The sequence below is a fragment of the Pseudophryne corroboree genome, chromosome 12, assembly GCF_028390025.1.
Source record: "Pseudophryne corroboree isolate aPseCor3 chromosome 12, aPseCor3.hap2, whole genome shotgun sequence".
NCBI lineage: Eukaryota > Metazoa > Chordata > Amphibia > Anura > Myobatrachidae > Pseudophryne > Pseudophryne corroboree.
This window is the reverse complement of record NC_086455.1, coordinates 142,004,012-142,029,529: the sequence shown is the minus strand read 5'-3', so window position 1 is coordinate 142,029,529 and position 25,518 is coordinate 142,004,012. Positions and strand designations below refer to the sequence as shown.

The 25,518-nt window shown below is 44.0% G+C and overlaps 1 protein-coding gene across 1 annotated transcript; it reads left to right on the top strand.

Moving 5' to 3' along the window:
* Nucleotides 1–5,583: 5,583 nt before the first annotated feature.
* LOC134980500 (C-reactive protein-like) lies at nt 5,584–24,635 on the top strand. Its single transcript, XM_063947350.1, has 3 exons — nt 5,584–5,669; nt 12,194–12,252; nt 23,885–24,635. Exons 2-3 carry the CDS (start codon nt 12,198–12,200, stop codon nt 24,553–24,555), a joined length of 726 nt encoding a protein of 241 aa, XP_063803420.1. The 5' UTR covers nt 5,584–5,669; nt 12,194–12,197; the 3' UTR covers nt 24,556–24,635.
* Nucleotides 24,636–25,518: the final 883 nt, after the last annotated feature.

Here is a 25,518-nt window from a genome sequence, read left to right as displayed (position 1 = left end):
GCTTCTCTTCCTGGAAGCAGCTAAGCTGCTGTCCTCCCTATGGCAGTGGCTCTACCAGAGACTCGCACAGCAGCCAAGCAGCCATTTACTATTGTAAGCGCCGGTGTCCCAACGTGCCGCATTTCAGGGAAGTAGATGCACTCAATAAACTACAGCTCCCAGCAGCCCTTAGCGCCAGAATAATTAGGCGCTAAGGGCTGCCGGGAGCTGTAGTTTATTTAGTGCGTCTACTTCCCTGTAATGCAGCGCATTGGGACATCGGCGCTAACAATAGTGACTGGCTGGCAGGACTGACTGACTTCCTGAAAAAAGGTGTAAAAGGTGACAGTGCTGTGCAGTGTCATTGACACTGCGCACCCACAGCACTGCACAGCACTGTCACCTTTTACTTTGGTTCAGCGTCCAGAGTGACATTACCCTCTGCTGTGTGGCGGAGTCAGGGCCTCTGGGGATGTGGGCGCGGCTGTGGCGGGGAGGTAGTTCTGTGACATCAGGTGCAGAGGAGGCTCTGGGGCTCAGAGAGTATGCGGCGCATGGAGGGCTATGAAAGCCTTCCACTGCGCATCTTTCATACACATCTATGCTGGTGGCCACAACAGCTTTTGTTCCACCTGTCCCGCGGCTCGGGAGTGGGGATTGTTGATGCCGGGGGGTGCAGGTGGACTGGCAGCAGGACATAGAACGCTGCAGTAAAAGGATTTTTTTCCCTATCTACAGCGCAGAGACTTGCTACAGATGCAGTGGCATACACTCCAGCTGTACCTTTTTGACAGGTACAGTACCATTTTTTTATGGTCTGTACCAATTTTTGGCTCTCCAAACTTCCATTGAAAGTATAGGAAAAGGGGTGTGGCTACACCACTTTACCCATGTCCACGCCCCCTTTTCAAATTTTACGTGTAAATTGTTGGAGGGTATGTTGCTGCAGATGCAGTAGGCCTATTTTGGAGTGTGGACCTGGAGCTGCAGCTCCATCAGCCCCATTGTTAATCCTGCTCTGGGAACATACAGCAGCCAAAGGGCAGAGCCTCCCATTGGATGTAACCTGTGTGAGAGGGCGTTTCTCGCCCAATCAGATGTGGACTGGGTGTGATAGACCTGCTGCTAACCCAATGAGAACTCCTAGCCATACCCAACGTTGGGGGTAATTCCAAGTTGATCACAGCAGGAAATTTTTTAGCAGTTGGGCAAAACCATGTGCACTGCAGGGGGGTCAGATATAACATTTGCAGAGAGAGTTAGATTTGGGTGGGTTATTTTGTTTCTGTGCAGGGTAAATACTGGCTGCTTTATTTTTACACTGCAATTTAGATTGCAGATTGAACACACCACACCCAAATCTAACTCTCTCTGCACATGTTATATCTGCCCCACACCCGCTGTGCACATGGTTTTGCCCAATTGCTAAAAAAATTCCTGCTGCGATCAACTTGGAATTACCTCCGTTATACACACAGTCACAGAGACACAGATCTGGGCTATTATATAGGAGATGAACATAGCGGGGTAATTCAGAGTTGATCAAAATTGAGCAAAATTGTTAGCGGTTGGGCAAAACCATGTGCACAGCGGGGGGTCAGATATAAACATTTGCAGAGAGAGTTAGATTTGGGTGGGTTATTTTGTTTCTGTGCAGGGTAAATACTGGCTGCTTTATTTTTACACTGCAATTTAGATTTCAGTTCGAATACACCCCACGCAAATCTTACTCTCTCTGCACATGTTATATCTGCCCCCCCCTGCAGTGCACATGGTTTTGACCAACTGCCAACAAATTTGCTGTTGCGATCAACTCAGAATTAGGCCCCATGGGGGTAATTCCAAGTTGATCGCAGCAGGAAATTTTTTAGCAGTTGGGCAAAACCATGTGCACTGCAGGGGAGGCAGATATAACATTTGCAGACAGAGTTAGATTTGGGTGGGTTATTTTGTTTCTGTGCAGGGTAAATACTGGCTGCTTTATTTTTACACTGCAATTTAGATTGCAGATTGAACACACCACACCCAATTCTAACTCTCTCTGCACATGTTATATCTGCCTCCCCTGAAGTGCACATGGTTTTGCCCAACTGCTAAAAAATTTCCTGCTGCGATCAACTTGGAATTACCCCCCATGTGCAGTGCAGGGGAGGCAGATATAACATTTGCAGAGAGAGTTAGATTTGGGTGGGTTATATTGTTTCTGTGCAGGGTAAATACTGGCTGCTTTATTTTTACACTGCAATTTAGATTTAAGTTTGAACACACACCACCCAAATCTAACTCTCTCTGCACATGTTATGTCTGCCCCCCCCCCTGCAGTGCACATGGTGGGTCATTCTGACCCGATCACGTGCTGCAGTTTTTCGCAGTGGTGCGATCAGGTCAGAACTGCGCGTGCGCCGGCACCGCAGTTTGCCGGCGCATTCCAGACGGCTGACGGCCGATGTTGCCTAGTGATCACCTCTGACTGATTGACAGGCAGAAGTGGTCGCTGGGCAGGAGGGGGCGGCATGGCGGTGTTTGCTCGCCATTTTTGGGGCACGGTCCGGCCAACCCAGGCATGGCCGGAACGTGCGGGGGGGCGGACCGTAGCAGCTGCGTGACATCACATGCAGCCACTGCGACCCTGGCAGCGACAAGTAACTCCCGGCCTGCCGCAGGAGCTACCCTGGCTGAGAGTTACTCTACAAGTACAAAAGCATCGCTGCTGGGCAATGCTTTTGTACGTGTGCCGTGGGGCCGGGCCAGACATGCGGGCCGTCCTCCCGCATGTATGTGTCAGTGATCATAGCTGTGCTAAATTTAGCACAGCTACGATCAGGTCGGAATGACCCCCATGGTTTTGCCCAACTGCTAACAAATTTGCTGCTGCGATCAACTCTGAATTACCCCCATAATGCAGTACAGGAACAAGGAGGTATAAAAAACTTTTCATAAAATACAGAGAACATGGAGATATTAAAGGAAAATTAAGGCAATGCTTGAATAAACAAGAAAGTCTTCAGATTGTTTTTGAAGAATTCTAGAGTGTGGGCCTCTCGAGCTCAGCGGGGAAGCAAATCCCATACAGTTGGAGCCGCCAGATGAATTATGTAAGATTCTCGGTACTGATTAAAGTCCTTCATCTACAGATCGCAGTAATGAGTGGGGCAGTAGGGAATCAGAAACTGCTTCAGGTACCTTGGTACTGGTCATGTAGTGCTTTGAAAGTCAGTAAGCCAATATTGAAGACTATTGACCATCTTCCAGGCAGCCAGTGTATGGAAAAGAGAACGGGTGTTATGTGACTGGAACGGGGCTGGTTGGTTTACAGCATGGTAGCTGCATTTTGTAAACAAACACAGTGGTAGCTGCTCAATCACTCTGGAGATACTTAGAAGGTGCTAGAAAAGGGGAGGGGTCACAGCAAACAGCAAACAGAGGGGGGTGGGTGCTTCTCCCTCCTTGTATCCCCCAGCACACTGACTAATACTCTCACAACACCTGAACCTATCTGGTAATAGAATTTAAGAGATATTTGTTACATGGATTTGCAAATACATGGGTTGCTGCTGAGCTGCGTTAAGTGTTCTCTGATACCAGCAGTCCTACACAACCTAATAGCAGAGCCCACATAGGGCCATGTGATTTGTCTACAGTAAGGCCTCATGATAAAAGCTCATACAAAACTACATCCAGATTGAGGGCTAGCTTACCTGAGAGCCACCTGTAAGAGCTCCCATTAGCACTACAAGGATCAGCATGCCTTCCAAATGCTGCTCTCATTCAATGTCTTCTCACACATGCAAACAAACACAGTGGTAGCTGCTCAATCATTCTGGAAATACTTATCAGGTGCTAGAAAGAGGAGGGGTCACAGCAAACAGAGAGGGGGGTCCTTTTTCCTCCCCTGGTATCCCCACAGCACAATGACTAATACCCGCAACAATACCTGAACCTATCTGGTGATAGAATTTTAGAGATATTTGTTACATGAATTTGCAAATACATGGGAAGCTTCTGAGACACGTCAAGGCTTCTCTGATATCAGCAGTCCTACACTACCTATTAGCAGTGCCCACATAGGCCATGTCATTTGTCTACAGTAATGCCTCATAGTAAAGGCTCATACAAACAGAGATGGTGGGTACTTTGAGCCCCCCTGGTATCCCATCAGCACACTGACAAATACCCGCAACAATACCATACAGACTGAGTTATTTCTAGCTCAGTGCGAACGGGGAGGGGGGGGGGGGGGTCGCAGGCAGTGGTGCAAGTAGAAAAATGTCTTACAGGTACTGTGTGCGCGTGCCAAAAAATGGGTGTTGCCAAATGCCACATGGGGCGTAGCCAATGAAAATAGGGGCGTGATACACATATGGGGGGCAGATACACATATGACCCCAATAGTGCCAGATATATGTTGCCCCACAGTGCCAGATATACATTGCCCCACAGTGCCAGATATACATTGCCCCACAGTGCCAGATACACATTTCCCCACAGTTCCAGATACACATTGCCCCACAGTGCTAGATACACATTGCCCCACAGTGCCAGATACACAATTGCCCCCAGTGCCAGATACAGAGATGCCCCCAGTGCCAGATACAGATGTCCCCACAGTGCCAGATATGCCCCCAGTGCCAGAAACAGAAATGCCCCCAGTGCCAGATACACATGTACCCCCAGTGCAAGATACAGAAATGCCCCCACAGTGCCAGATATACCCCCAGTGCCAGATATGCCCCCAGTGCCAGATACAGAGATGCCCCCAGTGCCAAATATGCCCCCAGTGCCAGATACTGAAATGCCCCCAGTGCCAGATACACATGCCCCCCAGTGCCAGATATGCCCCCAGTGCCAGATACAGAGATGCCGCCAGAGTGCCAGATATGTCCCCAGTGCCAGATACATATGTCCCCCCATTGCCAGATACATATGTCCCCACAGTATCAGATACAGTATGCCCCCAGTGCCAGATACAGAAATGCCCCCAGTGCCAGATACACATGCCCCCCCAGTGCCAGATATGCCCCCAGTGCCAGATACAGAGATGCCGCCAGAGTGCCAGATATGCCCCCAGTGCCAGATACAGAGATGCCCCCAGTGCCAGATACATATGTCCCCACAGTATCAGATACAGTATGCCCCCAGTGCCAGGTAAACATGTCCTCACAGTGCCCTCCCCTTCCCCTGCTGCTTACCGCGCTGCTGTCCTGTGTGTTAGGGGAGGAGAGCGCAGAGTATTTATACTACTATAAATAATGAGGCTAATATGGGTGTAATATGTACAACTACTTCAAACACAACAAGGTATTCTACATTCAATTTGCATTAATACTGTGGCTACTAAAATAGCCAGCTAGTATTTATTCAAAGTGTTTAAAGTATCAATAAACCATAAGGCAGAAAACTCACATTACATGGAAAAAAGTTCACTAGTAAAACATCTTATTACATTTAAGTAAACTCATATATCTTTGTTTTGGATACTGTATTTGTAATCTGTAAACCAAATAAATGGTAATTATGTTTGTTTTCTATACCAGCTTAACTGACTATTCTGGGAAGTCTGTTGCAACACTAAATCATTTTTGGCACGGACAACGTTTAGTCTACAGTATATAACCAAACCACTTGTGTTGTCTTCACGCAGAACTGCAAAGAGCCTTGTATTTACACCAGCAACATAAGCAGGAAAACAGGTAACCATTGACAAAACTAATTTAAGATTAATTAATTAATTTAAGCTTCCTTTGGTTTTCAGCAAACAAGCACTAAGCAAAATATAGCTGAGACAGTAGCTATGGATATATGACATTTTTGGAAACTATGATACAATGTATAAGAATTGGATATATTAGTTCAGGATTTTTGAGTTCTGGAAAACCTTTAGTTTTTATTTTTTGCTGTTGTTCTTTTGTTGTCTTGTGTTTTTTTTATTTATTTATATATATTCATGGTCTGATTTCTTGTTAGAGATATTTGTCTTCACCAGCAAACGTTCATTAATTGTTGTAGTGTGTGGATATTAGTTTAGGTGTGTTCATACAGAGTTGTCATACCTACATAAATCAAGATTAATAAACCTTTTTATTTTTTGATGGTAGTTAACAAACAGACCCTATTGTGTAACAGATTGTCCTACTCCCTAAAATTAGTCAATTTTATTCCAAAAACCCTCAAATAAGTATAGTTGTTTACAGGAAAAACAGGTAACTCTGGCTCAGCACTCAAAAAATACCAAAAAGAGGGGATACTGTATATGACACAATTTCCGATGCCCACCTCATGGTTTCTTCAAGAAAAGTAAAAGGATACCTGATAAAATTGTCTACATGCAATGGATCCAAGACTCCTGTATGTGAGTGAGAGAGTGTTACACTTTTCTTTGTGTTGACGACCATGACAAATTCTTTTCTCTTTCTTGAGGAAAGTATGAGGTGTATGTGAGAAATTGTGACATACTTCCCCTCTTTTGCATGACATGAACTTTTATATAGACTACCAGTGTGGTATAAATGTTGGAATACGTTTTTGAGTGCTGAACCAAAGTCACCTACAGAATATTGTTTTGCATGTAGTGATTATATGTTGTGAGGATGGTGACACACTTTAGGGTAACTAGGATCTTTGCAGCTCATTGCGCACAGGAGGTAGGTTTATTTTTACCACAGCATGTATAGATCTCTACCAATAGATATTTTAAGACAGTGGGCAGGATTTAAATCTTCATGGCGTCTGCATTTCAGCTCGGGGGGGGGGGTGTGCAAGCTGAAACGTGTGAAAAGTGATCAACTTGGGCATCCAAGCATCACCTTTCCCCATCACACCTATTAGTTTAGTCAGATTTAGCTGCTTTACACAGCTAAACCTGACACTAATGGGCGCGATCAGCGCGATAGGAGGCATCAAATGAATATTGCCCTCTGCAATCTCCACGCAGGGACGTGCAGTCAGGGGAGGCAGGGGAGGCAGTGCCTCCCCTGCCATAATGATTACAATAATACAAAGAAGATACTAATAACACTACTTTGTATTATTTTAATCATTTTTAACCTGAGAATGCCTCTAAATCTCTATGGGAGGCAGCGCCAGTGACAATAACAAAGTGTCTGAAGAGGGGGGCGGGCAGGGGGCGGGGCCAAATCGCGGGCTGGAAAAGCCCATTGAAAAACTAGTGGAAAGCGGCACCAGCACAATTGCCTCATTGACAGGGGCTGTGCCTTTAGCTCACATCAAGGTACACCCCTGTCAATCATTGGACAGCGGCAGGGGGTGGGCTGGAACGAACGGGCAGAGGGTCAGATGCCTGCCCCCCCACTCCTCCCACCCTCCCTCGCCCAGATGCATTTATGGCATAGTATACTCTACGAATTAAACGAACGCCCCCTCTAGCAGAGTCCGTCCTTCATTACCTCTGAGATAACGCAGCCCTCCTCCCACCACTTCCTAGTTCGATGCACAACACAGCAGCAGCCGACGGACAGCGTAATCATTCAAAAGTGCTGTTCGCTCTCTCCACAATCCTGCACTGAACTGGCTTGGCTTAGGTCGCGTCCTTTCCCTTATCTCTATTTTACTACCAGCGATCAGCTCTTTTGAATGATTGATTGGGCTGTCATCGGCTAAGGGCCCTCATTCCGAGTTGATCGGTCGCAAGGCGAATTTAGCAGAGTTACACACGCTAAGCCGCCGCCTACTGGGAGTGAATCTTAGCTTCTTAAAATTGCGACCGATGTATTCGCAATATTGCGATTACTAACTACTTAGCAGTTTCAGAGTAGCTTCAGACTTACTCTGCCTGTGCGATCAGTTCAGTGCTTGTCGTTCCTGGTTGACGTCACAAACACACCCAGCGTTCGCCCAGGCACTCCCACCGTTTCTCCGGCCACTCCTGCGTTTTTTCCGGAAACGGTAGCGTTTTCAGCCACACGCCCCTGAAACGCCGTGTTTCCGCCCAGTAACACCCATTTCCTGTCAATCACATTACGATCGCCGGAGCGAAGAAAAAGCCGTGAGTAAAAATACTTTCTTCATAGTAAAGTTACTTGGCGCAGTCGCAGTGCGAACATTGCGCATGCGTACTAAGCGGATTTTCACTGCGATGCGATGAAAAATACCGAGCGAACAACTCGGAATGAGGGCCAATGTGTTGTGCACGGAACTCGGAAGTGGAGAGAGGACGGCTGCATTTGTCTGCTCACATGCACCAGATGACCACAGAACAGGTGATTGCAGGGTTGCTAGGAGCAAAAAACACATATTGCCCTATAGGTTACTTCTTTACCCTGCACATTGAGGGTATCTATCTATCTATCTATCTATCTATCTATCTATCTATCTATCTATCTATCTATCTATCTATCCTGTCTGTCTGCCACAATCTGTAAAAAGGGGGACCGGCTGCCTTAATGTGTAAAATGGGGACGCTGTCTGCCGTAATGTGTAAAATGGGGACGCTGTCTGCCGTAATGTGTAAAAAAAGGGGACGCTGTCTGCCGTAATGTGTAAAAAAGGGGACGCTGTCTGCCGTAATGTGTAAAAAGGGGGACGCTGTCTGCCGTTATGTGTAAAAAGGGGGCGCTGTCTGCTGTAATGTGTAAAAATGGGACGCTGTCTGCCGTTATGTGTAAAAAAGGGGACGCTGTCTGCCGTAATGTGTAAAAAGGGGACGCTGTCTGCCGTAATGTGTAAAAAAAAAGGGGACTGTCTGCTGTGATGTGTAAAAAGGGGACGCTGCCTGCCGTAATGTGTAAAAAGGGGAATCTGTCCGCCGTAATGTGTAAAAGAGTGACTCTGTTGCCGTTATGTGTAAAAAGGGGACGCTGTCTGCCGTTATGTGTAAAAAGGGGACGCTGTCTACCGTAATGTGTAAAAATGGGACGCTGTCTGCCATTATGTGTAAAAAGGGGGCGCTGTCTGCCGTAATGTGTAAAAATGGGACGCTGTCTGCCGTTATGTGTAAAAAGGGGACGCTGTCTGCCGTTATGTGTAAAAAAGGGGACGCTGTCTGCCGTAATGTGTAAAAAGGGGACGCTGTCTGCCGTAATGTGTAAAAAAAAAAGGGGACTGTCTGCTGTAATGTGTATTAAGGGGACGCTGCCTGCCGTAATGTGTAAAAAGGGGACGCTGTCTGCCGTAATGTGTAAAAAGGGGACGCTGTCTGCCGTAATGTGTAAAAAGGGGAATCTGTCCGCCGTAATGTGTAAAAGGGGCTCTACCTGGTGTAGTGGTGCTACTGTGATGCGTAATTTGAATAATGGAGACTACTGTGCACTGTTATATGAATTGGGGTGGGGGGCTCTGATACAGTTTCTTGCACACAGCGCTAAAATGTCTAGTTACGGCACTGTTGCTAGGTATCCATTTCCCTGAGGTACAATGGTACTGTGTCTCTTTATATTGAAGTGGGTGATAGTGATATATCCATCTACTGCTGCAAGTACAGTAAGTGCAGGGACATGTGAACAAACTGTACAGAGGGTGCAATAAATGAAACAATAGTAGATGTAGATTAATAATACTTTAGGATGATGGTCTTTTTTTTTAATTGCCAAGACCCTAAAAGAGTCATAAAAATTAAACATTACAATTAATGCCCCATTAATTCCACAAATAGTGCTGTCATACTGTCATGGTTTTATATTTATTGCACTGGGTTTTTTTTTTATAGCTCCTGCACAAGCAGGATTCCGGGGGAAGGGCAGAGGATTTGGGAGCTGCTGCAAGTTCAGCTCTTAAGGTGGGTACACACTAATAGATATATCTGCAGATCAATTGATCTGCAGATATATCTATGTACGGATCGGGCAGTGTGCTGTGCATACACACTGCCCGATTCGTCGGGGGACTGACGTCATGAATTGGGCGGGCGCCCGCCCGCCCAGTTCAGCTGTCAATCACCGCCGGCCGCCGCAGCATGTGTACGGGCGGTCGGACGACCGCCCCGTACACACACAGCGACGCGCCAATATATCATTAGATATATTGTCCGTCAGCTGTGCTGCGCGGCCGACGCGATACGTCTGTGAACGACGGAGTTCACAGACGTATCGGCCGTACACACTGGCCGATATATCGACCAGTGTGTACGGGCCTTTAGAGCATTTGCAGCCATGTGGAGGCAGGGTGGCTTCACTTATTCAGAGTTGCATTCTTCACAATTGAATTGCGATAACATCGGTGCCCGCCATTAGCATGTTGGGTGGCCTTGACCTGTGCTGGGGGCGGCCCCCAGCATTGAAGTGATAGAAGTTGCAGTATTGCTATTTTAGCAAAACTGCAACAATGCTGAATAAGGCCCCTAGTATAACACCTCCTGTCATAGCTTCTAGGAAACCTCTGGCTGTAACGGAAAATAACTTCCCCATCGCTGTTTATATACATGTGCTGCTGCTCAGTTTAGCCAGTGCCTCCCCAGGCATTTACCTCACCGCACGTCACTGATCTCCAGGCACATTAAACAAAAGATCAGGGGCAATAATATTTGAATTCCTCCCTTTAACTCTTTTAGTGGTTTGCCCAGAAATATACCGTGCTTGCCAGCCCTAACAGCATGCACGTGGGTGCCATGGGTAGGGGAGGGTTGGGCACGGTGGTGCCGCGGATGGAGGAGGGCGTGTGTGGGGGTGCCATGGGTGGGGGATGGGGCGGGTGCGGGGTTGCCACGGGGTGGGGGAGGTGCAGGTGCGGGGGTGCTGTGGGTGGGGGAGGGGTGGGTGCGGGAGGGGTGGTTGTTTGGTTCAGATTGGAAATAGTCACAGCAGCGTGTGGTCAGGCAGGGAGCGCGACCTCTGCGTCTTAGGTGCATCAACTACTTACCAGAAAGTAAAAGGATCATGGCGTGCATCCAGCCACCTCTCCTATATATTTGGGCAGATCTGTGACTCTATGACCCAGGGGGCAGGATGTACTAACCTCTCCCGCTGCGGTATCTGGCTTATTGCATCCTATGTGGTCTCCTCGTTAATAGGATCGCGACCCACTGCCCACAGCTGCCCGTAGTTTTCTTCTCACTGCGCTTCTACCTCATCACCGCTGCGGCCACGAAGTGCTGAACTCTCCGTAGCGGGTGATCAGCGCTGCTCTCCCCCTGTCAGTCGTGCATGCGCACCCTGGTTATGGCATACAGCAGAGACAAGTGCGCATGCGCGACTGACAGGGGGAGCGCAGCGCTGATCAACCACTACGGAGAGTTCAGGACTGAATGGCCACAGTGGTGATGAGGCGGAAGCGCAGTGAGGAGAAATCTACGGGCATCCCATTACCAAGGAGAACACACAGGATGCGTTAAGTCAAATACCACAGTGGGAGAAGTTAGTGCATCCCGCCCGACTCCGCCCAGCATTGTGACTCCACCCAGCATTGTGACTCCGCCCAGCGTTAGGAAATGAGGCACAGAGTCACAGATCTGGGCTAATATATAGGAGATTATTCCAAAGTATGGCATTTCTTTCTTAAGATTGATCATTCTTAAAAGACAAATTTCATACAATAGTGTATTACCCTTACACTATTTCCACTTACATTTGAGAAATGTAATGTTACCATGGGGCATTTTTGAAAAAGGATTACAGGGTGAAGAATTTAATTTTGGAATTTAGGAAACACTTGAGAAATCCATGTTCATGTCAGAATGGGACAAGTTTATATAAGATGTGAATTTTCTTTTAAATATGATTCATAATTCCTCTAAATCTATCTATATACTGTTGTTTTAAGTTAAAACAGAAGCAGATGACCCTTAGGCAACTTAGGCTCTGCCTGACAGTAGTGGGGGACCTAGGCTGTCTTGTACAAAAAACAAACCTCCTTGATCTGGATTGTTAAACATATTCTGTGATTTGAACTGCTGTATAACTTTCTTGGGTGGCCGAGAGGGTGGGTTCAGGCACAAAGTACTCTGTTTTACCCAGCTAAGGACTCCATGTCCTATCCAGCATTTGGTGTCACTTAGCTGTGTCTTTGACTCTCCATAGTGGCTCAATATGCCCAATGGAATAATCCCATTCCCCAACTGGTCATTCCCCTTTAGAGTACCAGGGTCTAGATATTTTCATGGCATCCTTGATAACCAGCAGATGCAACACTATTAGCCAAATAGTCTTATTAAATACTAATAGGGTGTGGGGAGAGTTTTCAAATCGCACCATACCTGTCCATTTTAGCTGGGATGACAAACAGAGAAGCAAACTATATTTACTAAATTTGTATGTTTTTTATGCAGGAACATGGCGCTATATGTTATGCTGTTGGTGTTTATCACAGGATCTGTTGCACAGCAAGGTATGGTATGTTTCAATTACACTCTATGAGCAGAAATTGGTGGAGGGCTGATTTAGAGTTGAATACAAGTCCACTTTGTAGCTGGATATCGATATTAGTAAAGGTGCATGTGTTGGAGCATACAAACGTAACTGTGAGCAACTGCAGACAAATCAGTCATATGCATATCAGCTGCATCTCACTTCGTGGCTAAATGAGTATAACTGTGAGGCAGTGGAACATTCAGGATATGTGCGCCATGGGCTTGTCGTGGACACAGAGGCAGAACTCTGGGAGGCAACGGAGTCATCTGCCGCCGGGCTCCAGCTCTGAAGGGGGGCTCTTCTCCTCCCATTCTGTGACACTATTGAAATAAATTAATTGATGGCTGCCGCTATCTTTTCACTATTTGAAGTTACTTCTCTGACAATTACACATAACTTCATATAGTTACAATTCTCATGCTTCTTGTACTGGAGCAAATAGCTCCATCAGTAAAGTGTCTGCTGTCAGTGGGTTCTAATCCTGGGTATGACTGCTAAGAAATGTGTGATTTAAAATAAAAGACAATGAAATGTATATAAACTATATATACAATATATAAAAAAAATTCAGAACACTCCACACACACACACACACACACACACACACACACACACACACACACACACACACATGCACACATACATACATAGATACATATATTTATCTAAATATAAGGGGGGGGGGCAACTGGTATGAACTTGCCTCCGGGCAATTGGGGCGAACTTACGCAACTGCGTGGACATGTACAGTAGGTTGGATTGTGGGCTATTCACAGGTGAGCATATGCTGAGATCGAGCTGATTTCAGATGATATGGATAAAGTAGCCAGTTGAAAGGGTGGTCTTCTGTATGCCGGCGCCGGAATCCCGACACCCAGCATACGACAACTATTCTCCCTCGTGGGGGACCACGACCCCCCTGGAGGGAGAATAAAATAGTGTGGCGTGCATAGCGCGCCACCATGCCCGTAGCGTGGCGAGCGCAGCGAGCCCGCAAGGGGATCCTTTGCGCTCGCCACGCTGTCGGTATGCCGCCGGTCGGGCTCCCGGCGCCGGTATGCTGGTCGCCGGGAGCCCGAGCACCGGCATACCATACTACACCCAGTTGAAATACCCAAAACTAATCAAAATGGGATTGTTGGATCGACCCTATTTAGGTCGACTATTAGTAGGTCAACACCCAGAAAAGGTCGACGTGTGCCTCAGGTCGACATGGAAAAGGTCGACGCGGGAAAAAAGTCGACATGAGGTTTTTTTTACAATTTGTGTAGTTTTCTTCATAAAGTGAACAGGAAACCCAATTAGTGCACCATTGTCCTCGCATGGCTTGCTTTACTCGCCATGCTTCGCTCCGTTACCGCTGCGCTCGGCACAGGTTACTATTCCCAATTGTAGTCTACGTGGATTGTAAAGTATGAAAAAGTTCAAAAAATGAAAAAATTGTGAAAAACTCATGTCGACCTTTTCGGCCTAATGCATGTTGACCAATAGTGGTCAACCTAATGACCGTCAACTTAAGTGATCCCAACTAATTAGTTCATCCACCGTCAGTTCACATGAATTTCCAGAAAACTGGTTCATTAAACATGAAAAGTGAATGTGTATCATAGATTGATTATAAATTTATCAGAATTAAAATCAGCTTTATTGGCCAAGTATACACAAATACAATGTATTCAGTTCTGATATGCCACATCTCCCCAAAAGACACATAGAAAAAGGTAAAAAACACATTAGACATAAAAACATATATAAAAACATATATTCATAATTAAAATTTAATGTAGTCTATAACCCCAATAAACCTACAAATCTCATTTATTTAGCAATGTGATAGCCTGAGGGAAGAAACTATTCCTGTGCCTTGTGGTTCACACCAGTCATGATCTAAAACGTCTGCCAGATGGCAATAATTGAAACAGATCGTTGGCAGTATGCAGGTTATCTCCTATAATATTACCCGCACATTTCCTGACCATAATCAAGTTCCTAATAATTTCCTAATCAAGTATAAAAGAGAATCAACAATCCCTGCGGCAAACCAGAATTCTTAAGTTGCCGTAAGAAGTACAGCCTCTGCTGTAATATTGATCCCCCACTTAAGATCCCTGGAAACGACAGAACCCAGGAATCTGAAGGACTTCACCACAACTACTGTACTACTTTATCCGCTATCATGAGAAATGGAACAGCAGGAGGTTGCCTCCAGATAAATCCACACCACTCACATTGAAAAAAGACAATTTAAATAGAAATGTATTAGAGAGTAGTGTGTTCTTGCATAATTGCTTCTTATACCGTGGGCACATGTCTAGAACTTGCTGGATGATAACACGGGTTACATCTCCATCTGTTTGAGTTTTCTTGATATAACTTTTCACATCATTGTCTAGTAGGAAGTAATGTCTACCATTTGTGATCTCAAAGTGTATGTTTTATTTGCTCACTAGCTGTTCTACTACCCATTCTTTGCACAGGAGTTTTTGATTTTCATGGTTGTAAATATAAATGAGTGTTAAAAATTTGGTAAATCTATAGAGATGTAAATTTGAGACATTTTAAGTAAATATTAATCCATAGTTCTTAGCGTTACCCGAGGAGCACCCATAGCAGATACAGTAAAAAGTGACAGGACCATTTTTGTAGTTTATTAAATTCTACACACAGGAGGTGCAATCCAAATTTGATCTGATTGTCCGTTTGGGAGTTATCGTTCATGCAACACAAGCCACGCATCAGTAATAACGTCATTATGTCAACCCCCTGTTCATCCCCTCAGGGGAGGTATATTAAAATTCTAATTACGTCGTTTTCCTACTTCCCACCTGAAGAATACCTATGTTAAATTTCAGCTTCCTAACATATTGGGAAGTAAGAGAATTAGTGATAAGTGAGTGAGTGAGTGAGTGAGTGAGTGAGTGAGTGACTGAATGAGGGCTTTCACATTTATACAATATATATAAATTTGTACATTAAAATTGCTTGTCTTTTAGCAATCTATAATTAACATACAGTATTTTCTATTTATTGGATCAAACTGTGAGAAAGGCAGCCATCTAGTGGATGACATATCGTCAGTGTTTCAGGAACCTGTGTATGCAGGAGAGATCTTTGGCTTGCTTTGCAGGTAGTGCTGAGGTGTTGGAATTGGGCGGTCATATGTAGTTTCTCTGCATAAAGTGGTATGGGAATAAGAATCGGTTGGTAAATGCTGAATTACCAGATTAGACTATTATACAGGGATTCTCTGGGCTGGGACAGGTTGTAGCTTCTGGGATGCCAAGTTGAGACCAACTATGCTTCACAATACTGGATCAAGCTGGAGCAATGCTGGACCAGACTGGAACCAGATATACTTCTCAATACTGGACCAGTTTAGAACCAGTAATGCTTCTTAATGCTGTACCAGGCTGGAACCTGTTATGCTTCTCAATGCTGGACCAGGCTGGAACTGGTTATGCTTCTCAATGTTGGACTGGGCTGGAACCGGTTATGCTTCCCAATACTGGACCCAAATAGGAATGTCACCGGGTCACTGGAAGAAGCTGAAATAGGAGCCAATGCAGAATCACAGGGAGACCTGGAAACTGGAGCCGCAAGATGCTTGGTTTGACCAACATTGCTCTGGTGAGTTGCAGCTGTCCCATCAGTCCTTTTTTAACCCCCTTGCAGGGCTACCATTGGTGAAGTGACACAGGCAACTGAATTGTGTCCCTCCATTGGCTAACTTGCAGTCAGCTGATCAGGGCAAGATGGTGGGGCCCATTGGAAAGAGCCAGCAGGAACACACAAGAAGTGGATGCCACATGGAGATGACCAGACTGTGGGGAGATGCCAGGAATGAATGCTGCACAGAGGCTGCAGGAGACTCACAGCTGGAAGCAAGGGCACCAGAGAGCTTATCCAAGCTGCCGAGACCACTGGATAGGTGTGTTTGCACTGGCTGCTGGGTCCTGACAGTAACCCCCTCTTGTGGGTGGTCTCTGCACACCTCCTTGGCTTTTTAGGAAACTTAGCATGGAAAATTAAAATCAAATGTGGACCAAGGACATTGAAAGAGTTGATCCAAGCACTTTCTTCTGGATCATAACCTTTGCAATCAATGAGGTACTGAATTGCAAAAGTTCATAAGAAAAATGGGAATCCAGGATTTTCTCTACTTCAAACTCTTCTCCTTGACTAGTTTGAACTTCAAGAGTTTTAGTTGAAAATGGCTGAAATCTATTAAATACAAGTGGTCATAGCAAGAAGCTATTGTGTTAAAAGAATCTGAATTCATAGAAAAGTTGCCAACTTTAAATTATATGCAACAAGATTGATAACTATTGGGAATGGCCCAGTAAATCTGGATGTAAACTTCATTACAGGTACCTCGAGTATTAGATTTCAAGTGGACAGCCAAACTCAGTTACCAGTCCTTAGACTAGGCACTGCCCATTGCTTATGATCTGCAAAGACTTTATGTTGGTTTGATGCTTTTTTGTGAGATACTGTAGATGAATCTTTTTCCAGAGTTTTGCTAAGTGCTGTAATTTGAGCAAGGCGGCAGGAACATCAACTGAAGACAAGGACTGGAAATCAGAAACTCAAAGATGTTGACCATAAACTGTGAAGAAAGGAGTAGAATTAGTAGCAGAGTAGAAATGGAAGTTATGAGTAAACTCAGCACAGGGAAGGGGACAGGTTTTTAGTTCTTGCTTCACTCTCTGGTTTTACTCATTGAGGATGATACGCAGAAGACAATTTTTATTTTACCTGCACAGTTGAGCACAAGACTCTACAAAACTTTGCACAAACTGCACACCCCAATCAGAGACTATCTCTGTTAGAAGAGACCAAAAGATCTCATGGAAGAAGAGTTGTGCTAGTTTAGAAGCTGATGGTAGACCAAACAGTGGGACGAAGTGGGCAATCTTAGAAAATTGATCCACTACTACTTAAATAGTGTTATGTCCCTTAGAGGGAGGTAAATCTGTTATGAAATCCAGCAGGGGCAATAAGGTTAATGATTGGATGATTCTATTAAGAAATGGATTTCTCTTTGAATTGAAAAGATCTGGGCAGAGCATATTGTCGAATACTGGGACTGAGGCAACCTGCTGACGGCCTAACAGTTATGTGTGTGCACTACGGGATAGTACGTATATTATGTATACACCCAATAATCACAGCAGCAAATGGTTCTCATATTCACTAGTAGAAGCATAAGAGAATCCATCTTGATTCTAGCTAGATGATATAGCAAATTCATCTTGAACTTTTTACACACTGAGAGACGAGAAAAACAACTTTGTTGGCTAAGTATTAATTCCACATACGCACTTTCTAAAAGCTCATAGAGTCCAGATGTAATTCCTAATATGGACACAGTTGAATATCACGAGTATCTTTGAGTATTCTTGACAATGGTCCTAATATTGCATAATAATATTGCATAACAATATTGCCTAACACTGTATTCCTGAGGTATGAAATCATATGGGAGGGATATACAAAAGGGGCGTAACTGTGTATTATATAAAACTCATTGTTGATACGTGTATCTGGTTGTTAAAAGGATTTAACCCAGGAGGAGAGGATGTCCCTCTCCCCTGTATACGGGCGTGGCCTTTTTAATAAATAATAATTGATTTTTTATAAATCCATTTTCAATTCATTAATTTTACCTAACAACCCACACAGCAACAAGATGGTTAATTTAGTTAACCCAAAAGAATTCAACAATATGCTTTGTGATTTTGAAATCCTGTCCGGAAAGTGATTTTAATATTGAACCGTGAGAAGAATAAGGCCCAACAAGCTTAATGAGGGTTGAGGCATTGGGCTGGTTTCAAGTACAAACAGTTTTGTGGTCCGTGAAGATACTGGAAATTTAGCTCCTTCTAAAAGATAACTCAATTGCTCAAGAGCAAGCTAGATTGCTAAAAGCTCTTGATTGCCGATGGATTAATTTTTCCCTGCAGATGAAAATTTTCAGAAAAAGAAACCTCATAGATGTAAATTTTTGTTCTTAGCATATTGGGAGAGAATGGCTTCAACTCCAGCCGCAGAGGCATCCACTTCAAGAATGAAGGGCTTGTCAATATCTGGTTGATGTAATACAGGTGTGGAAATGAAGGCTTGCTACAGTAGTTGAAATGCAGATAAAGCCTCTTCAGACGATTGCTAGTGTTGAGCACTTTTTTTAGTAAGGGCTGTAATTTGAGCCACCAAGGTAGATAACTCACTAAAAAACTTCCTGTAATAATTGCCAAAACCCAGGAACCTTTGAATTGCTTTCAAGAAGGTCGGGAGGGTCCAATTCAAGATTGCATTAAGTTTCTCTGGGTCCATATGTAGATTAGTTACAGATATTATATAACCTAAGAGTATTGAGGGGACTTTAAAGATACATTTAGATCATTTTCCATACAAATGACTAGCCCGGAGTCTGAGGAGAACTTCTTTGACCTATTGGAGATGAGCCCCTAAGTGACAAGAAAAGATGAGGATATCATTGAGATAAACCTCCATGAACTTACAGTGTATAAAATATCTCTGAAGATTTCATTGACAAAGTGTTGGAAAATTTCAGGAGCACTGCATAAACTGAATGGCATTAAAAGATAATCAAAGTGCCCATTTCTGGTGTTAAATTAAGTTTTCCACTTGTCGCCTTCTTGTTGGTTTAATTTAGTAAATACAGTTGCCCTTCTTACTCGATCAAAAAGCATTTTAATCAGTGGAAGAGGATAAGAATTTTAATTGTCATTAAGTCCCCAGTAATCAATGTAGGGGTGGAGGTCACCATCTTTTTTATTTCCGAAGAAGAATCTCTATTTTCTTTTAAATATTCAGCCATAGTTTTTGGAACTGATAGAGGATATGTTTGCCCTTAGGAGGTGATTTTTCCAGAACTAGATTGACAGCGCAGTCCAACTCTTTATGCAGGGGCAATTCATTAGCCGCTTGCTCACTAAATACATCAATTAATTCTTTATAATCCTCAGGTAGCTCAACAGATATTTTAGTATTAGCTTCCCATAGAGGTACAACTCGTGACAGGCAGGTCTGGAAGCAGGAAGAATCCCAAGCAGTATTTTCTGAGATAGATTAGTCTATTTGTGGGTTGTGTACTCACAGCCAAGGAATACCGAGGACAATATCATGTGAAGCTTTTGAAATAAAAAGGAATTTGAATTCAGTGTAGAACTCCTATACGCAATTATACAGGTTCAGTAGTGTGGATAATCAATACCTTCCTCACACAATTATTGTGTAAATCAACAGATCTACTGTAGGTTATGTGTGGAATATTGAGTTTTTGGATGACTGAAGATGTAAGGAAGTTACCCGCTACTCCAGAGTCTACTACAGCAGTCAGGACTTGGGACATTTGAGCATATTTCAAAATCATGGTTTGAACAAAATCAGAATTTGAGCAAGTACTCCCAACCTGAATCTCCCTGAACAAGTTATGTTCAGGTGTTTCCCAGTCGAAGGGGACAAAAAGTTAAGGAAATTATTAGAAGCAGCACAGAGCTCTTCCCCAGGTTAAAATTGACTACGAGGTCTAGGAACTGGACGAGATCAGAATCAATCACCAATGAACTTCTCAGCAGAACTTTCCTGAATATGGAAATCATTTTTGGTACAGAGCTAAATTAAATCCTCCAGTTTATCAGGAAGGTCATGGGAGGCTAGCTTTTCTTTGATCTTGTCAGATAACCCTGACCAGAAGGCTGCTACTAGTGCCTTATTGTTTCAATAAGTTCAGATGCCAAGGTCTGGAACTGGACTGCATACTGTCCCACTGTACGGGATCCTTGGAATATAGGGAGTATGTCTGTAGAAGCTGAAGAGGGTCTGTCAGGTTTATCTAAAAATCTTTTGAAAGGTAGCAATGAAATCAGAATAATTGGACAGGAGAAGATCTGCTTGTTCCCATAATGTGGAAACCAAATCAAGTGTGAAACCAGACTATATACAGTACGCCACTCTAGATCTCAGTGTTGTAAAATTATGCTGCAATAATTTGAAATGTATTTCACACTGGTTCAGGAAAAGTTATCAGAGTTTTGGGTTGCCATTAAAGTTGGTAAGGATTGGTAGCTGAAGGTGAGATACTGGCATGGAGACAGGAAAAGAGACTGGCACCAGAGCAGTAGGAGCAGCACTAGTAATGGGAACTGTATTGGCCATGGATGATTGGATGCTGTACAGCCACATGTAGAGTTCTTGAAGAAACTACATAACTTTCTGTTGAGCAAATTCCTGACTCTCAATTCTTTACATTAGACCTTGCAGAACACTTGCACCTATGATCTGATCTTCACCCGAATCCTTCTGGGCAGAGCAAACTGGTTTTCAGAACTTGTGTATTTGGGAAAGATCTTTGGCCTGCTTTGAGGGTGGTCCTTGAGTGTTGGAAGCTGGGACCAGTTGTAGCTTCTGGGAAGATGGGTTGGAACCGCTTATGTTTTCTGAGATGCCGGACTTGGCCGGCTGTAGTTTCTGAGAAGCCGGGCTGGGCACAGTTGTAGCTTCTGGGATACTGGGTTGGACCGGCTATGGTTCACAATACGGGACCAGGCTGGAACAATCCTGTAAAAGACTGGAACCAGATATCTTCTTGAAACTGAACCGAGCTGGAACTGGTTGTGCTTCTCAATACTGGACCAGGCTAGAACCTGTTATGCTTCTCACTGTTGGACTGGGCTGGAACCGGTTATGCTTTTCAATGCTGGACTGGGCTGGAACTGAATATGCTTTTCAATACTGGACGAGACTGGAACCAGTTATGCTTCTCAATAATGGACCCTACTAGAACCAGCTATGTTCTCAATGCTGGACCGGGCTGGAACCAGTAATGTTTCTCAATGCTGGACTGGGATGGAACGGGTTACACTTTTCAATGCTGGACCATGCTGGAACCAATTATGCTTCAAATGCTGGACTGTCCTGGAACTGTTTATGGATCCCAATACTGGATCCAAATAGGAAAGTCAATGAGTTGCTGGAAGAAGATGAAACAGGAGCCAATGCAGAATCGCAGGGAGACCTGGAAACTGGTGATTTGTGGCTGTCCCAGCAGCCCCTTTTATTCCCATCACAGAGCTACCATTGGTGAAGTGACTCAACTGACTGGATTGTGGCCCTCCATTGGCTAACTAGTCATCATCTAATCAGGGCAAGATGGCGGCACCCACTGTATGGAGCCATCGGGAACACACCGGAAGAGGATAGCACATGGAGACCACCAGATTGCGTGGAGACTCAAGGGAAGATTGCCGTACAGAGACGGCAGGAAACTCGCATCTGGAAGTGGAAGCACCAGGGAGCTTATCCTAGCTGTCAAGACCACCAGGTGGGTAAGTGTATGCGCACCAACTGCTGAGTCCTGATACATATATTGGGATGGAAACGACATGGTAATTAACCTGCTACATGCTGGCCTTCATTTTATTTATCACCCAGCAATGATATGGTGTATCACCCGCCTGGACAACTTCATCATAATGAGGATTTTATATCCAGAGATGAACTGAAGTGGTCTGCTTCCATCTCAGTGGACAAGAATTACCCTCTACAGGGGAAGGTTATGTGACAGAGTGACAGACTGCCCCATGTGATGAAAGGATTAATCCCTTGGCTTCAGGTAGTAGCTCCATTCCTCCACCACACTTGGTTAATTCAAGAACTAATTAAGGCCTGGTAGTTGAATTTATTTTATTCTATGATAAAGAAAGGACCAATAACTGTGGACTCCCACGTAGTATGCTATAATCCTGCTATGATATGATAATGCTACACTATGATATTACTATGCCGGGTATGCGGTCAGGATGCCGTCAGTGTTTGCCCACCGGAGGGGAGGTTAGTTATTGCCACTCCCAGAGATCATTAGGCTGCAGGGAAGGAAGGGTTAAGGTTAGGCAGTGGGGAGGGGGGTTAGGTTAAGGCACCCTCAGGGAGGGTTAGGATTAAGCAGTGTTTGTGTGTTGGGGGGGGGGGGGGGGTTAGGTTCAGGCTGCAGGGAGGGAGGGTTAGGGGGTATTGTCTGAGGGTAAATATAATTATTTACTCCCTGTTTGGATTCTATTCATTGGGATGCCGTGGTTGGTATTCTGACAGCTGGAATCCCAATCGCCGGTCGAGCATATCAAACCCCTCTGTTAATTTAACTATGCTATAGCAGTACTATGCTGCAATACTGTTATTCTGTGACATCACTTTGCCACAATATTGCTAAGCTAATTCTACAACACTGTCTTGTTACTGCTGAAATACTAATGTGCTGCAGTGACTATTTAATAAAGCGACAAATATTTGATTTATTAATAATACAATTACACATAACTAGTTTAACAACATTAACATAAAGTACTATAAATATCTTCTCTTCTTCAGTATTTTCCTGGTGTTTTCTTTGTTTTTTATGTAGAACATGTGTTCATGGGTGAGATGTATCAAGCCCTGGAGAGAGATAAGGTGGAGAGAGATAACGTTCCAACCAATCAGCTTGTAACTCTGCTATTTAAAAAAAAAACAGAAGCTTGTTGGTTGGTACTTTATCTCTCTCCAAGACCTGATAAATCTCCCCTTATATGTGGTGATGTGTTGGTGGTCATATTGACCATAGCTTTTTTAAACAAGTTTATTTTAAACCTTAACATGTAGATAAGATAGTGGGTTATAATGTATCAGTATATCATTGGTTCCCAAACTGTGTGCCTAGGCACCCTGGGGTGCCTCAGGACACTAGCAGGGGTGCCTTGGATTGGTGGTCCAGAAGCAATTCAAACTATTTTTGGTCAAAGTAATAGACAAAACCAATGCTTGTGGCTGCCAACTATAAAATATGAGGACAAACAGAAGCAAATATGGGCCCTCATTCCGAGTTGTTCGCTCGGTATTTTTCATCGCATCGCAGTGAAAATCCGCTTAGTACGCATGCGCAATGTTCGCACTGCGACTGCGCCAAGTAACTTTACTATGAAGAAAGTAATTTTACTCACGGCTTTTTCCTCGCTCCGGCGATCGTAATGTGATTGACAGGAAATGGGTGTTACTGGGCGGAAACACGGCGTTTCAGGGGCGTGTGGCTGAAAACGCTACCGTTTCCGGAAAAAACGCAGGAGTGGCCGGGGAAACGGTGGGAGTGCCTGGGCGAACGCTGGGTGTGTTTGTGACGTCAACCAGGAACGACAAGCACTGAAATGATCGCACAGGCAGAGTAAGTCTGGAGCTACTCTGAAACTGCTAAGTAGTTAGTAATCGCAATATTGCGAATACATCGGTCGCAATTTTAAGAAGCTAAGATTCACTCCCAGTAGGCGGCGGCTTAGCGTGTGTAACTCTGCTAAATTCGCCTTGCGACCGATCAACTCGGAATGAGGGCCATTGTCCCGAAACATACTAAAGAAACTAAGAATGACACATAAACATAATTTACTTATTGTTTTCTAAAATTCTCAAATAATTTTTTTTCCTAGGGGTTGCGTGAAAAAATTCTGATACTCTAGGGTGCTATGATTAAAAAAAGTTTGGGAACCACTGCAGTATATACATTAAAGCAGTGGTACAAAACTATAATCTTTTTTTTTAATATCATTTATTTTATTTTCTAGATTTGGGCAGCAAAGTTTTCCTCTTCCCAAAACGAACGGCAACGGCACATGTGATCTTGAAGCCTGAAATAGAGAAACCATTGCAGAAAGTTACTGTTTGCCTGCGATCATACACTGAACTTACAAGTGATCATAGTCTATTTTCCTTGGCAATGTCTGGCTCAGGAAAGGACAACACTTTTCTTATCTTTCCAAACTCACCATCCTACACTGCTGTGTATATAAGCCAGGAACAAATCAAGATTAAAACAGACCCTGATGTTCTAGACTGGAAATTCACCTGTGTAACTTGGGACTCTGATACCGGAGTGGTCCAGCTTTGGGTAAATGGAAAGCTCTACCCCAGAAGATTTTCAAGCAAAGGGTTTACTATTAATCCTAAAACATCTATTATTCTGGGGCAGGAGCAAGATTCATTTGCTGGTGGGTTTGATATTAAGCAGTCCTTTTCTGGTGAAATAAGCGATGTCAACATGTGGGATTATGTGTTGTCACCAGAAACCATGCAAAAAGTCTCATCTGGTGATCACAATGGCAATCTGATTAACTGGAGGTCTCTTCATTTTGAGATTTTAGGGGAAGTATTAGTTCAGCCGAAGCTTCAGTGTAAACATTGGGCATACACACACAATTTATATTATCAATGCAACGAAGATAAGGTATACAACTGAAAATTGTGTTACTTACTGACAATGATTAATTTTAACTTAAATTCAATTTTATCAAAATAAATCCTAATAGAAAAACAAAATGACAATTACAATTTCATAATTACATTTCCTAAAATATATATATATATATATATATATATATATAAGGAACAAGATGAGAGGCACTCAGCGGTCTTGTATAAACGAAGAAGCAGACACCACAAGTGGCAATGTGGTGTCTGCTTCTTCGTTTATACAAGACCGCTGAGTGCCTCTCATCTTGTTCCTTACATCTTCTCTGGAGCTGAGCACCTGCGGCAGCTGACTTCGGGAAAGTGGAGTGCCAGTCTTTCACCTATATATATATATATATAGAACATGGAAGCAGCCCGGCACTCCGTTGTCCCCGGCGGGATATTGCTCCGGTGCCCTCCTAGGGGTATGGCAACCCCAATATGTACAACAAGGAAGAAGCGGCGGCACTCAGAGACTTTCACTTTCAGAGGTACTAAAGCAAAAGGTGCATTTATTGATCAACGTTTCGGGGGACGGACCCCCTTCTTCAGGACACTGCAAAGGTTTGCAGTGTCCTGAAGAAGGGGGTCCGTCCCCCGAAACGTTGATCAATAAATGCACCTTTTGCTTTAGTACCTCTGAAAGTGAAAGTCTCTGAGTGCCGCCGCTTCTTCCTTGTTGTATATATATATATATATATATATATATAAATACTCATTATTCATTTACACATTCTAAAATTAAGACAGCACAAATCACATAGATTAAATGAATGAATAAATAAATAAATACATCCATAAAGTAAATTAATTGATTAAGAAGATCAAAAATAGTAAGACCAAGAATAAGGAAGAGGAAAAACATGATTTGGTGAACCAGGGTAGAAAAACGTAAGGAATGAGGAAATGGGAAACAAATACAGGGAAGAAAACACATGGGATGGGCGCAAGGTGTGCAGTGCACACAGGT